The sequence below is a fragment of the Oncorhynchus tshawytscha genome, linkage group LG08 (genome assembly GCF_018296145.1).
Source record: "Oncorhynchus tshawytscha isolate Ot180627B linkage group LG08, Otsh_v2.0, whole genome shotgun sequence".
Classification (NCBI taxonomy): Eukaryota; Metazoa; Chordata; class Actinopteri; order Salmoniformes; family Salmonidae; genus Oncorhynchus; species Oncorhynchus tshawytscha.
In genome coordinates, this window is record NC_056436.1 from 87,306,458 (window position 1) to 87,319,679 (window position 13,222).

The 13,222-nt window shown below is 43.7% G+C and overlaps 2 protein-coding genes across 2 annotated transcripts; one reads left to right on the forward strand and one right to left on the reverse strand.

The window, feature by feature from the left end:
- Positions 1 to 257: 257 nt before the first annotated feature.
- LOC112247735 (FAS-associated factor 2) lies at positions 258 to 7,828 on the reverse strand. Its single transcript, XM_042326153.1, has 11 exons — positions 7,734 to 7,828; positions 6,995 to 7,063; positions 6,595 to 6,729; positions 6,133 to 6,209; positions 5,903 to 6,041; positions 3,481 to 3,566; positions 3,141 to 3,232; positions 2,683 to 2,860; positions 2,243 to 2,414; positions 1,901 to 2,044; positions 258 to 971 (listed from the first exon to the last, which is right to left on the reverse strand). Exons 1-11 carry the CDS (start codon positions 7,794 to 7,796, stop codon positions 789 to 791), a joined length of 1,338 nt encoding a protein of 445 aa, XP_042182087.1. The 5' UTR covers positions 7,797 to 7,828; the 3' UTR covers positions 258 to 788.
- Positions 7,829 to 10,170: 2,342 nt separating this feature from the next.
- LOC121846958 (HIG1 domain family member 2A-like) lies at positions 10,171 to 12,103 on the forward strand. The gene is made up of 2 exons (XM_042326154.1): positions 10,171 to 10,446; positions 11,288 to 12,103. The coding sequence occupies exons 1-2, from the start codon at positions 10,182 to 10,184 to the stop codon at positions 11,449 to 11,451; spliced, it is 429 nt and encodes a 142-aa protein (XP_042182088.1). The 5' UTR covers positions 10,171 to 10,181; the 3' UTR covers positions 11,452 to 12,103.
- The last annotated feature ends 1,119 nt before the right edge of the window (positions 12,104 to 13,222 follow it).

The following is a 13,222-nucleotide window of genomic DNA, read 5'->3' on the forward strand; positions in this document are numbered from 1 at the left end:
TGAACAAGGCAGTTAACCCACTGTTCCTAGGCAGTCATTGTAAATAAGAATTTGTTCTTAACGGACTTGCCTGGTAAAATAAAAATAAATAAAATTATTCAGTTTGGCATAATACACTTGTTCCTCCACATACCTACAAAAATGTTAATGCTTCAAGGTCAGCAGAGATTCTGGGAGGAAGTCTGAGATTTATCAGACCAAGAGAGCTGGGGATGGGAAAAGAGCACTGACAGCCAGGAATATTATCAAAACCATCACAACATTTTAAAAATGTTTAATTTATAGTAGTTGGAAAATGACATCTGAAACATGACCAGCCCATTCCGATGTTACAGGAGAAATAGGCATCTATGAGTCACCACAGGCAGACTGTTATACTAGAGATAAGAGGTCAAAGCTGTGGCCCTCTTCTTGTTGAACTGGGTTGTCGTTCTAAACTGCAGACAGTACGGAAACTCAACCCCCTCGCTTGTTTGGTCGCCTCAAGACAATTACATTATAGAGTCAACTTTGATTGAATAATAATAATAATAATAATAATAATAAAAAATAAGCGGTGCTTTTTTTCAGCCTTGTTCTTTAAATGTCTGACGTATGTACAGGGAGTCTCTCCTTTTAAAAACAACAGTATCAGGGCTGACGGCTTAAATTATTTTTGGGTTAGAGTTTGTTTCATTATTTCAGACGGTGACCCCTAGTGCACAACGGCCATTTAAAAAAAAATAAAAAAAAATGGGGGAAGAAACGGAACATTTCCTCACGTTGGAGGAGAGAGGGTTAGCTAGGTGTCAATCGTCCGTGAGGTCCTGAACAAAGAGGACCTCAGAACGGCTGAGGCCGGCCTCTTTGAGGCTGGGGGGGTTGGGCTGCTCCTCCGTGGGAAGGCAGGGCAGGACCCGGCGGGGGAAGTTGGTAACTATCTGGAATTTCTCCGGGGTCTCCTTCAGCGAGAACAGGAAGTCGTATATTACCTGGAGAAACAGAGGGAGAGATGGGTGCTTTTTGTTGTTGTCAAGACCATAAGTTCCATTGGTATTTGCCAGGGGAGTTTAAATCAGACTGTTACAATGACACTACACATGGAAGAGTGACTAGGAGTTTGCTGTGTAGAACTGTGAGTCAACAGTTTAAAAGAGCAGAGCCGTGTTCGTACGTCTTACCGAGCAGAGCCGTGTCTTACCGAGCAGAGCCGTGTCTTACCGGGCAGAGCCGTGTCTTACCGGGCAGAGCCGTGTCTTACCGGGCAGAGCCGTGTCTTACCGGGCAGAGCCGTGTCTTACCGGGCAGAGCCGTGTCTTACCGGGCAGAGCCGTGTCTTACCGGGCAGAGCCGTGTCTTACCGGGCAGAGCCGTGTCTTACCGGGCAGAGCCGTGTCTTACCGGGCAGAGCCGTGTCTTACCGGGCAGAGCCGTGTCTTACCGGGCAGAGCCGTGTCTTACCGGGCAGAGCCGTGTCTTACCGGGCAGAGCCGTGTCTTACCGGGCAGAGCCGTGTCTTACCGGGCAGAGCCGTGTCTTACCGGGCAGAGCCGTGTCTTACCGAGCAGAGCCGTGTCTTACCGAGCAGAGCCGTGTCTTACCGAGCAGAGCCGTGTCTTACCGAGCAGAGCCGTGTCTTACCGAGCAGAGCCGTGTCTTACCGAGCAGAGCCGTGTCTTACCGAGCAGAGCCGTGTCTTACCGAGCAGAGCCGTGTCTTACCGAGCAGAGCCGTGTCTTACCGAGCAGAGCCGTGTCTTACCGAGCAGAGCCGTGTCTTACCGAGCAGAGCCGTGTCTTACCGGGCAGAGCCGTGTCTTACCGGGCAGAGCCGTGTCTTACCGAGCAGAGCCGTGTCTTACCGGGCAGAGCCGTGTCTTACCGGGCAGAGCCGTGTCTTACCGAGCAGAGCCGTGTCTTACCGTCAGAGACTGCTGGAAGAGGAACCGCCTCTCTACTCTGGTGTCGTTAGGCAGTTTGAAAACTATCTTGACGCTGTCGGGGTCGTCTGCTGGGGGCTCGGGGGGAAGACATTCTGACTTGCGCTCCTTCTCTTCGTCCAGCGTCTTAAAAAAAAATATATAAAAAGAACAGAATTAGTTAGCCACAGTCAAACTGGCAACAACAAAGACCAAGATAAGAAACGGTTTTAAATGTAGTCAGAGAGAGAAGTCAGAGAGAACAGACAGCGCGAGCAGACTGAGTGAGGAGACAAAAAGACAAGACAGAGAAAGAGGAAACAGACAGTATCAAGGTGTCCTCACCCTCTTCCTCCTCTCCTCGGCCAGGACGGTCTGTCGGACCTTCTCCTCTTCCGCCTGGACCTTCTCCTGCTCCTCCTTCTTCCTCCGGTCCTTCTCCTGATCGGCTCTCAGCGACTCCAGGTAGGCCTCGTCCTGCTGCGCCCGCAACACCTGCGTCTGGTTCCTCTCCTCCCTGGAACACACACAGACACGTTCAATTAACCTCCATCTCCAGGACCAGAGACAGACGTATGGGAGATCTCCAGGACCAGAGACAGACGTATGGGAGACTTCACCACACCACATCTCCAGGACCAGAGACCATCTCCACATTATTTTTCATATAAGTAAAATAAGCAATCAAACCCGAGTTTCAAATACGTACCAAAAACCGATTTACGTACTTTTTGACTCTGTCTGAAGGGCTATTGGAAACCACAGCCCTGCAATCAGTCCCTTACCGTTCCAGGCGTTCAGACATCAGGTAGGTCTGGTTGGCCTCCATGATGAAGGTGAGCTGGTTGAGGAGGTCCTCTGATTGGATGAGCCCCTCCAGACGTCCCACCACCGTCATCTTACGGTCCTTCAGCATGATAATGGCCAGGAACGGGTAGGTGTTCTCACGCAACGCCTGAGACACTGAGGTACAGACACACAGGGAAAAAACAGACACACACCAAACACAGATTAAAACAACATGGAAATAAAAGAGATTCCTCCTCATATCCTAGAGGACTGACGAAAATCATAAATTCCCAGCACGGATGATTGACTTTTAACCAGATCAGACTGACTGAGAACACAGCCTCATTTACAGCAACGAGTGAAGGACGAGGCCAGTTCCTCTTTGTCAAATGCATCTCCAGCTCTAGGAGATCTAGGTAGTGAAGACACAATCCAAGAGTAGACGGATGTGTACCTCTGTATCCCTCAGGCCTGCTGGTGGAACAGGCCCAGAACAGCATCCTGGTGTTGAGGAAGGTCAGGACCTCTTCTGTACATAACGTGGAGCTGGAAGAAGATGGAAACAGAAGCATCATTAATATAGATAGCCACAAATATAGAAATGAGCGAGGAAAACCTCCATCCAATCAACTGAATAAATATTCAAACCAACAGAAGCGGAATTATAACAAGATAAATTTAATTTGATTTGATTTATAAAACAAACTGATTATTGACAGAAAAAGGGGTTTTGTTTCTGCTTGTGTGGATATTGGCCTCATGTAAATGATCATATGTTGTGTTATGGTACCTACCGACAGAACTGGTCTGTATCCTGGTTCTCCTCTCCATGGAGGTAAACTAACAAGTAGCGAAGCTCACGTTTGGCATCGTTCAATGCCTACAGGGGGGAAACAAACATAAATATATACATATATATATACATATAAACACGACCAGCTAAAGTTACACAGACAGTTGGAGTCAGAAGTTTACATACACTTAGGTTGGAGTCATTAAAACTCGTTTTTTTCAACCACTCCACAGATGTCTTGTTAACAAACTATAGTTTTGGCAAGTCGGTTAGGACATCTACTTTGTGCATGACACAAGTCATTTTACCAACAATTGTTTACAGACAGACTATTTCACTTATAATTCACTGTATCACAATTCCAGTGGATCAGAGGTTTACATACACTAAGTTGACTGTGCCTTTAAACTGCTTGGAAAATTTCTGAAAATGATGTCATGGCTTTAGAAGCTTCTGATAGACTAATTGACATAATGTGAGTCAATTGGAGGTATACCTGTGGATGTATTTCAAGGCCTACCTTCAAACTCAGTGCCTCTTTGCTTGACATCATGGGAAAATCAAAAGAAATCAGCCAAGACCTCAGATAACAAACTTTAGACCTCCACAAGTCTGGTTCATCCTTGGGAGAAATTTCCAAACGCCTGAAGATACCACGTTCATCTGTACAAACAATAGTATGCAAGTATAAACACCATGGGACCACGCAGCCATCATACGGCTCAGGAAGGAGACTCGTTCTGTCTCCTAGAGATGAACGTACTTTGGTGCGAAAAGTGCAAATCAATCCCAGAACAACAGCAAAGGACCTTGTGAAGATGCTGGAGGAAACAGGTGCAAAAGTATCTATATCCACAGTAAAACGAGTCCTATATCGACATAACCTGAAAGGCTGCTCAGCAAGGAAGAAGCCACTGCTCCAAAACCACCATAAAAAAGCCAGAGTACGATTTGCAACTGCACATGGGGACAAAGATCGTACTTTTTGGAAAAATGTCCTCTGGTCTGATGAACAGAGTCAAGGTATTGGAGTGGCCATCACAAAGAACTGAGCTCATTGCTGTAGAAAATTTGTGGCCAGAACTGAAAAAGCGTGTGCGAGCAAGGAGGCTTACAAACCTGACTCAGTTACACCAGCTCTGTCAGGAGGAATGGGCCAAAATTCACCCAACCTACTGTGGGAAGCTTGTGGAAGGCTACCAAAAATATTTGACCCAAGTTCAACAATTTAAAAGGCAATGCTACCAAATACCAATTGAGAGTATGAAAACTTCTGACCCACTGGGAATGTGATGAAAGAAATAAAAGCTGAATAAATCATTCTCTACTATTATTCCCGAAATTTCACATTCTTAAAATAAAGTGGTGATCCTAACTGACCTAAGACGGGGAATTTTTACTAGCATTAAATGTCAGGAATTGTTAAAAATTGAGTTTAAATATATTTGGCTAAGGTGTATGTAAACTTCTGACTTCAACTGTACACCATATACCCTTTCAAATGAGTGGATTTGGCTATTTAAGCCACACATATTGCTGACAGGTGTATAAAAATCATTGGCCCAGAGACCATCTCCACATTATTTCCTGTTTCAGCATGACAATGTCCTGTGCAAAAAGCGAGTTCCACACAGAAATGGTTTATAGAGATCAGTGTGGAAGAGCTTGACTGGCCTGCACAGAGCCCTGACCTCAACCCCATCTAACACCTTTGGAATGAATTGGAACGCTGACTGTAAGCCAGGACTAATCGCCCAAAATCAGTGCCCGACCTCACTAATGTGGCTGAATGGAAGCAAGTCCCTGCAGCATTGTTCCAACATCTAGTGGAAAGCCTTCCCAGAAGAGTAGAGGCTGTTATAGCAGCAATGTTCCAACATCTAGTGGAAAGCCTTCCCAGAAGAGTGGAGGCTGTTATAGCAGCAATGTTCCAACATCTAGAGGAAAGCCTTCCCAGAAGAGTGGAGGCTGTTATAGCAGCAATGTTCCAACATCTAGAGGAAAGCCTTCCCAGAAGAGTGGAGGCTGTTATAGCAGCAATGTTCCAACATCTAGAGGAAAGCCTTCCCAGAAGAGTGGAGGCTGTTATAGCAGCAATGTTCCAACATCTAGTGGAAAACCTTCCCAGAAGAGTGGAGGCTGTTATAGCAGCAATGTTCCAACATCTAGTGGAAAACCTTCCCAGAAGAGTGGAGGCTGTTCTAGCAGCAAAGGGGGGACAAACTCCATATTATCGTTCATGATTTCTGAACGAGATGTTGGACAAGCAGGTGTCCACATACCTTTTGTTCTGAATGGATTGACCCTGTATGGATTCTGGAACATCCGCTGCATTCCAATATACTTGTTGTGGATGGTCAAGGTACTATTACTAGTATCCCAAATTGAGATAGAAACTGGACTGGGGAACCTGAGTAACACACCTGGCTATATGTCCCCTGGTAAAACACTGGATGCGATCGACCGTACTTCTCTTCAAAACTATGGATGAAGGAGACCACGTCACCCACAGGGTCTGTGACGCGTCCACGAGGGTCTGGCCTGACCCACCGCAGGGCAAACCTGGTTAGGAAGGAGGAGGAGGAACCAATCAGTCACCTTTATACAGAAACGTCAGGGGAACTGATGGCCAAATACAGTTTCTTTGTATTACCTGAATATGTCCAGAAGTGTGTAATATGTCAATCTGAAAGGTAACATTATCATGTAGTAACTCCATCCTATTAATCCCTGGAGAAAAACATAATAAAAAGACCAGATGAGACATGACGATCAGAACAGTGGAGAAGATTCAATGAGAAAACTACAGCTGGCAGCTGGATGATTTCAGTTACGGACATAATTTCTGTAAGCAAAAGGCCACTGTGTATGTGAATGTGTGAATGGGGCGGCAGGGTAGCCTAGTGGTTAGAGCGTTGGACTAGTAACCGGAAGGTTGCAAGTTCAAATCCCCGAGCTGACAAGGTACGAATCTGTCGTTCTGCCCCTGAACAAGGCAGTTAACCCACTGTTCAGTCATGCAATAAACATCATATTGCAGAGTCTACCTTTAAATTTAAATACAAGAACAATTTACCAGTGACACACGAAAGAGAGAGAGTGGGTGTGTACGTACTCTGGGTTGTGGCCTGGAGACAATATAACTATACACTCTGTGGTCTGCTGTGTTGACCTGTAAGGGTCTGGAGGGCGGAGGGTTAAACACACTAGGTACTCCTTCCTGCTCGTTCAGTCTGTCCTGCACCGCAGCCTGGGAACAAACACACACACTATCCATTTGATCTCAACCTGGACAGCACAGGAAGACTAAAACCATTTTTTTTTAAAGCGCAGAGATCTTGATGAATTTAAGGCAACATTTGTCACATGATATATATTACTGCACTACCTGTATGTCATTCATTCATAACAGTGTTATTGTGCATGATGTCCTGTGTATTTTGTGGGTCTTCAAGGCCAACATCAACAACAAACAACAAAAAGATGCCTGTATTTTTGGGGTTGACAGTTCTTACCTCGATGTTCCAATTGTGTTGTTCTAATGTACGACGGCATTGGTCCGTAGACTCCAAACCTGTCAAGTCCTGAAATCAAATCCAAAAATCTGAAATCACACTAGTGTACACGATACCGGATCAATCTCCAATCGATAGGTGAGAATGTAAAAGATGTTAGGTTCAACAAATGTATTTTCAATCATTCCTACAGGACATTTCCATATATTGGGTCTGGATGAAACAACAGAGGGGGGCCTAACCAGTCATGTGCCATAATAATTGTGTCTGATGATCCCTCTCTCAAAAACCATCTTTCAGCGAAACAGTTTAATAACTAAAGTAACGTTAGCATTGTTGACCTAGTTAACTAACTGTCGTTAGCCTAGCTAGCTAGTTGTAAGTAGCTAAGACAAGTCCTTGTAAGATAACTTCAATCAGTGTATGGTGAATTAGAAACAACATTTTGAACTTTTAGTTTTCTGATGTTTCTTTTATGGGGGGGGGCAATTGTCGGGAACGGAGACAATTCAAGACAATAGTTTTGTAGAGGAGAAATAATTGGTGTGTTGTTAGATAACGTTAACGGTAACTGGCTAGTTAAGTTAGTTAGTTAACCGTGGCGCTAGGGAGGGGGGGTCAAAAAGCAGTTTCACAACCATAAACGTGATTTAATTTTTAAACCATTATCATCCTATATCTAAACATACATTAATACGGAGTTATAAATACGACTGTAAGCTGAAGAAAGGTTGAGTACCTGAAATTGAAGGAGTTTTTCGGTCTGCGCCTGAGATAATTCCTGCTCCTCTGGCGCCGCCATCTTGCCTCGCCAATAGTTCCTTGCACTTTGCGAACGAGTCGTTCTTCTTCTATGATATAACTGCGGTCCGCAAACCAACGTTACAGCTGCGTGGCGCCACCTACTGTGCTGGATGGAGTGTGTGTGTGTGTGGTCAATCTCGGTTTACAACATTTCTAAATCCACCTACTTTAACTCAGTACGGTCTGAGAACAAAAAATAATAATAAAAAAAGAGCCCTACTAACTTCTAATAGACCCTTCCCCATCCCCTAAATCCCTTCCAAACCCCGCCAACCACATCCAACCCCAATGACCCTACACTTCAATCTGTCCCTCTCTTCAACATACTTACAACAATATAACAACACAAGCTCCACCGTTTCATCGACCGTACACTCCAAACATAAACCATTGCCAACCAGATGTAAGGACGAGTTCAATGTACAATGTCCTAAGCGCAATCGAGCAAACACCACTTTGTCCTTTCTAATCTGACCTTTGAATTTTAGTCCAGCGACCTTTCTTTGGAGGGCATATACATGCCGGCCCTTGGGCTCAGAGTCCCATCCCTTCTGCAACTCATCTATCAAAATGGCTCTGATCTTACATTTGGCCTTACCTCTACCCCGTGCAACCATAGAAATGAAACAATGTCTTGCTTCAAAGCTCTTTTGGCTAACTGGTCTACAATTTCACACCTGAATGTGCTGGGACCCAGCAGAATTTCACTACTACACCCATTCTCTCCATTCTCCATAGTAACATTAATACCTCCAATAGTAGGTCACTCCTATTAGATACACACTACACCTGTTGTATTCGGTGCATGTGACTAATACAATTTGATTTGATTTAGTAGGTCACTCCTATCAGATTTACCAGATGATAAACTATTCAATACAGACAGAGAATCTGAGCATCCTATAATTCTAACAGGTTGTACGTCCTCCACCCACTGGAGGGCAACTATTATCACCAACAGTTCAACTGAGTGTACTTTCCTTTTCTCCGCCAAGATTAGATCAACAACAGGATCTGGGAGTAACCATGGAGGAACATCCCCTATTACCAAAGAAGGGCCAACCTCCAACTCCCTCAAACCACTCTCATCAGCAAGCTAAAGGACACCAATAATAAGAAGAGACTTGCTTGGGCCAAGAAACACGAGCAATGGACAATAGACCAGTGGAAATATGTCCTTTGGTCTGATGAGTCCAAATTTTTTATTTTTGGTTCCAACCGCAGTGTCTTTGTGAGACGCAGAGTAGGTGAACGGATGATCTCCGCATGTGTGGTTTCCACCGTGAAGCATGGAGGAGGAGGTGTGATGGAGTGGAGGTGCTTTGCTGGTGACACTGTCAATGATTTACTTAGAATTCAAGGCACACTTAACCAACATGGCTACCATATCATTCTGCAGCGATACGCCATCCCATCTGGTTTGCGCTTAGTGGGACTATCATTTGTTTTTTAACAGGACAATGACCCAACACACCTCCAGGCTGTGTAAGGGCTATTTGACCAAGGGGGAGAGTGATGGAGTGCTTCATCAGATGACCTAGCCTCCACAATCACCCGACCCAATTGAGATGGTTTGGGATGAGTTGGACCGCAGAGTGAAGGAAAAGCAGCCAACAAGTGCTCAGCATATGTGGGAACTCCTTCAAGACTGTTGGAAAAGCATTCCAGGTGTGAAAAGCTGTCATCAAGGCAAAGGGTAGTTACTTTGAATCTCAAATATAAAATGTATTTTGATTTGCTTAACACATTTTTGGTTATTACATGATTCCGTATGTGTTATTTTATAGTTTTGATGTCTTCACTACTATTATACAATGTAGAAAATTGTACAAATAAATACACTTTTGACTGGTACTGTATTTTTTTTTTTTTTACCTTTATTTTACTAGGCAAGTCAGTTAAGAACAAATTCTTATTTACAATGACGGCCTAAGAACAGTGGGTTAACGACAGATTTGTACCTTGTCAGCTCGGGGATTTGAACTTGCAACCTTCCGGTTACTATATATATATATATATATATATATATATATATATATAAAAATATATTCATATACATATATATATATCCAACAGATAAACTCTTACTAAGGTAAACTCTGGTAACTAAGGTAAACTCTGGTAACTAAGGTAAACTCTGGTAACTAAGTGTGGTGAAGTTTTCTTTAGTTGATGTGTTATTCTGTTATCTGAAAAACGGACACGGCAGGCCTTGTCATAACCTATGATTGATAAAATCATGTTTTTCTATTTTACGATACTTTCAAGCATCAAACACTTTTCTTTTGCGTGATACGTGTGGTCAAAGGTGACCCGGATGGAATCCTTTTGCGTGATAGCGTGCGATTATTTACGGACGCTCTCGAATGAGGTCATCGCTCACATGTTCAACATCTTTGTTCGGAACCATTCATCCGCTCCCAGTGTAGCTGGTATTCGTAACTTCGAGAACAGACACTCTGCAAACATGGCTTCTGCCACTACCCCGGTTGTCTCTGAACAGTCAGCGAGAACCACACATTTACCAATGCTCGACATATCCAAGCCCCCCGTTATAGAAGGATTTACACCTCTATCTCGACCCAGAGAAGAGACGTTTCAGGAGAAGTTTATGAGGAAGTCGAAGGAGAACCCGTTCGTCCCTATAGGTCAGTTACATAAGCGGTACTGTAAGTCTATTAAATGGTCCAATGTCCACAGCTGTATCTATTCGGCTTCAATACATACTATTACTAAATTAGATGATTCAGGCATTGAATAGACTGTCATTTGGTCAATCACTTACCAAAGAGACAACACTGTTGTAGCTAGTTAGCTAACTATGTTAACTCGTTTGCTAGCTAGCAGGGGAACAGCATACAATCAATTTAACCGCTAATTTGGTAACATTACAGCCAGCTACAGTTTTAATAAGATGTGTCATGCACAGTGTCCTTGTGGACCCCATAAGGTACAGTAAAAGGCGTCAACATTGATGATTTAATTGGAACAAATCCGAGTGTTCCGAGCCCCATTATGAAACATTACAGGGGCCATAATGTCCTTGTCAAGGAGTTTTCACTAAAAAACAAATCATGTATTATAATGGTAAACTAGTGTAATCAATGGGTCATACACTGGGTGCTAGACTACACAGGTCAGTAACTGTCAGTATAACATAGTTTAGTTATTGGACATTTATGTGAATATAACACCGAACACTACAACACGTTGGGCGTGCTCTCTGTCGCTCTTCTTTCCCCTGTGGTTACAGGGTGGATTGCATACACAATCGGGCCTAAAATATCTTAAGATTTACACCAGCCGCAGGGTGCTTGTTCTTTACAGTACAATGGATTGTACACCTTCAGACCCCCTTCAGTCTTCCAAAACAAAACAGAGAAGCATTGAGACCACTTTGAAACAAAATGGAAGTTACTGAATGCACCTCCTTTCACATCAGCTATTTTCAGACTGTTTATGGAAAACCTAATTGTTTTCTCCTCTCAGGTTGTCTCGGTACAGCTGGAGCGTTGATGTACGGTCTCCGAGCCTTCAAACAAGGCAAGACCCGGCAGTCCCAGCTCCTGATGAGAGGACGTATCTTCGCACAAGGCTTCACTGTAGTCGCTATCATCTTTGGCGTGTTCACCACGGCACTGAAGAAAGACTGAGCAGCATCAGGGTTGTATTCATTACTGCAAAAACATATATATTTTTTTGCAACGGGGAAAAAAACTAAAACAAGGGGTTTCTTATTAGACAAGTTCAGGTAGTCCCTCCTTGTTTCAGACTGTTTTCTAGCGTTCGGCGACTAGTGAATACGACCCAGGCCTTTTGGAACCTCCCGCCTGTCTATCCTCTCCCTTGAGCCTTGGAGAAAAGCATGGTGGGAATGACATGTTTGAATACGTAGACTAACATAACAGATGTTTCAAAAGGGCCAATCAACTGTTTTTTTCCCTCTCTTCTCTCTCTCTCTCTCCTTTTTCTGGACTTCCTTAAACTGCTTTGGGCTGATCCAGTCAAATGAAATGTACACCCTGTTCTGCAGATGGCAAAGCAAGCAGGGCACAGACTGCCTTGTGTTTAAAACCTAATTGTGTAACTATATCAAATGCAATGCAGCCATCCACATATGTAGACACACAGCCGACCCACTACCACTTGCTATCGGTTAGAGATCCACCTCTGTAATACAGAGAATTATAACAAGACTCAGAACCACATTTTTTAGCACCATGTATTGTCAGTTCCACTAGCCATGTAGTAGCCATATCAAGTAAAACAGAGTCCTGTCCCTTTAATAAAAATGTAAAAAATTCAGTTTGTCTGCTGTAATACTTGAGAGAAAGATGGCTCTTAGGACCAATATAGTGACTAAGGAGTGTTGTTGGGGACCGGTGAAGATAATCGGTCACTGTGGGGCTCTGGTAAGGGAGCCAGAGGTACAACCCAGGGCTTTCCTAGTGCATTTTTACCAGTAAGCCTATGGTCTCCAGTCTTCCCAAAACAGCCCCTGTTTTTAGTACAGTCTTATTTAAATCCTCACACACACAACCCTTTGTTTGATGATGAGTTTTCCAGTTCCCATATAACATTCTCATCTGTGTGAGGCTGGATGAGGCCATCCTAATAGATAAGTTGATCACAGATTCACAGGAAACGCAGCTGAAAATGAAAAGGGTGGGGGGTTGGAAATATGACTCAACATTAGACTAGTGTCCATGTCATTTAATATGGCCATGATTAGGTCTCTGAACAGAGTGGCTGCGGATCACTGGACCTTTCTTCCCTGGGGGCTCAACGTCCTCGAAGATTCTGCACGTGTGGGGGCTTCTCTATGGCCAGTCTCAACAGGCTACTCTGGTGAATGCTGCTGATTTAATAACATAATATCAAATCTATCTATCTGGGGAGGGAGGGTGGGGGGTTACTGTTAGGAAATTCTGATTAATATGACTGAACAAATCATTTTAAATGGAACTGTAAGTAAACTTATACTCTGTTTTATATCTGATTAACAATATGAGTTCATAAGAAGGGATTGTGTGACACGGACAAGGAGTAATAAAAAGTTAATGAACCCCATTCCAACTCGGCAGAAACAAATGGGTTGGGGACTGAGTAAACACATAAGGTCGTTAGCCTATGGTTGACCCTACTGAAACTTAGCTCTGGGGTTTTTAGATAAGGCAGTGAGTGCATTCCTAGGGTTTCTGTTAATCGATCATGTTGAGGGGTCAAAAGTTATCTGGGAGTGTGTTAGTAAGTTAGTAAGGTGAAAATTTCATTCTTTGTCCCGGTCGAGAGGGGATTCTGTTAAAGCAGTGAAATGACATCATGATCTGTATATAAACTGCTGCATGTGTTTAAGTGGTAGCGCGCTCCGAGAATAAATTCTATTACCTATTATTTAAAGACTGGTCTGCATCTATTTTATGC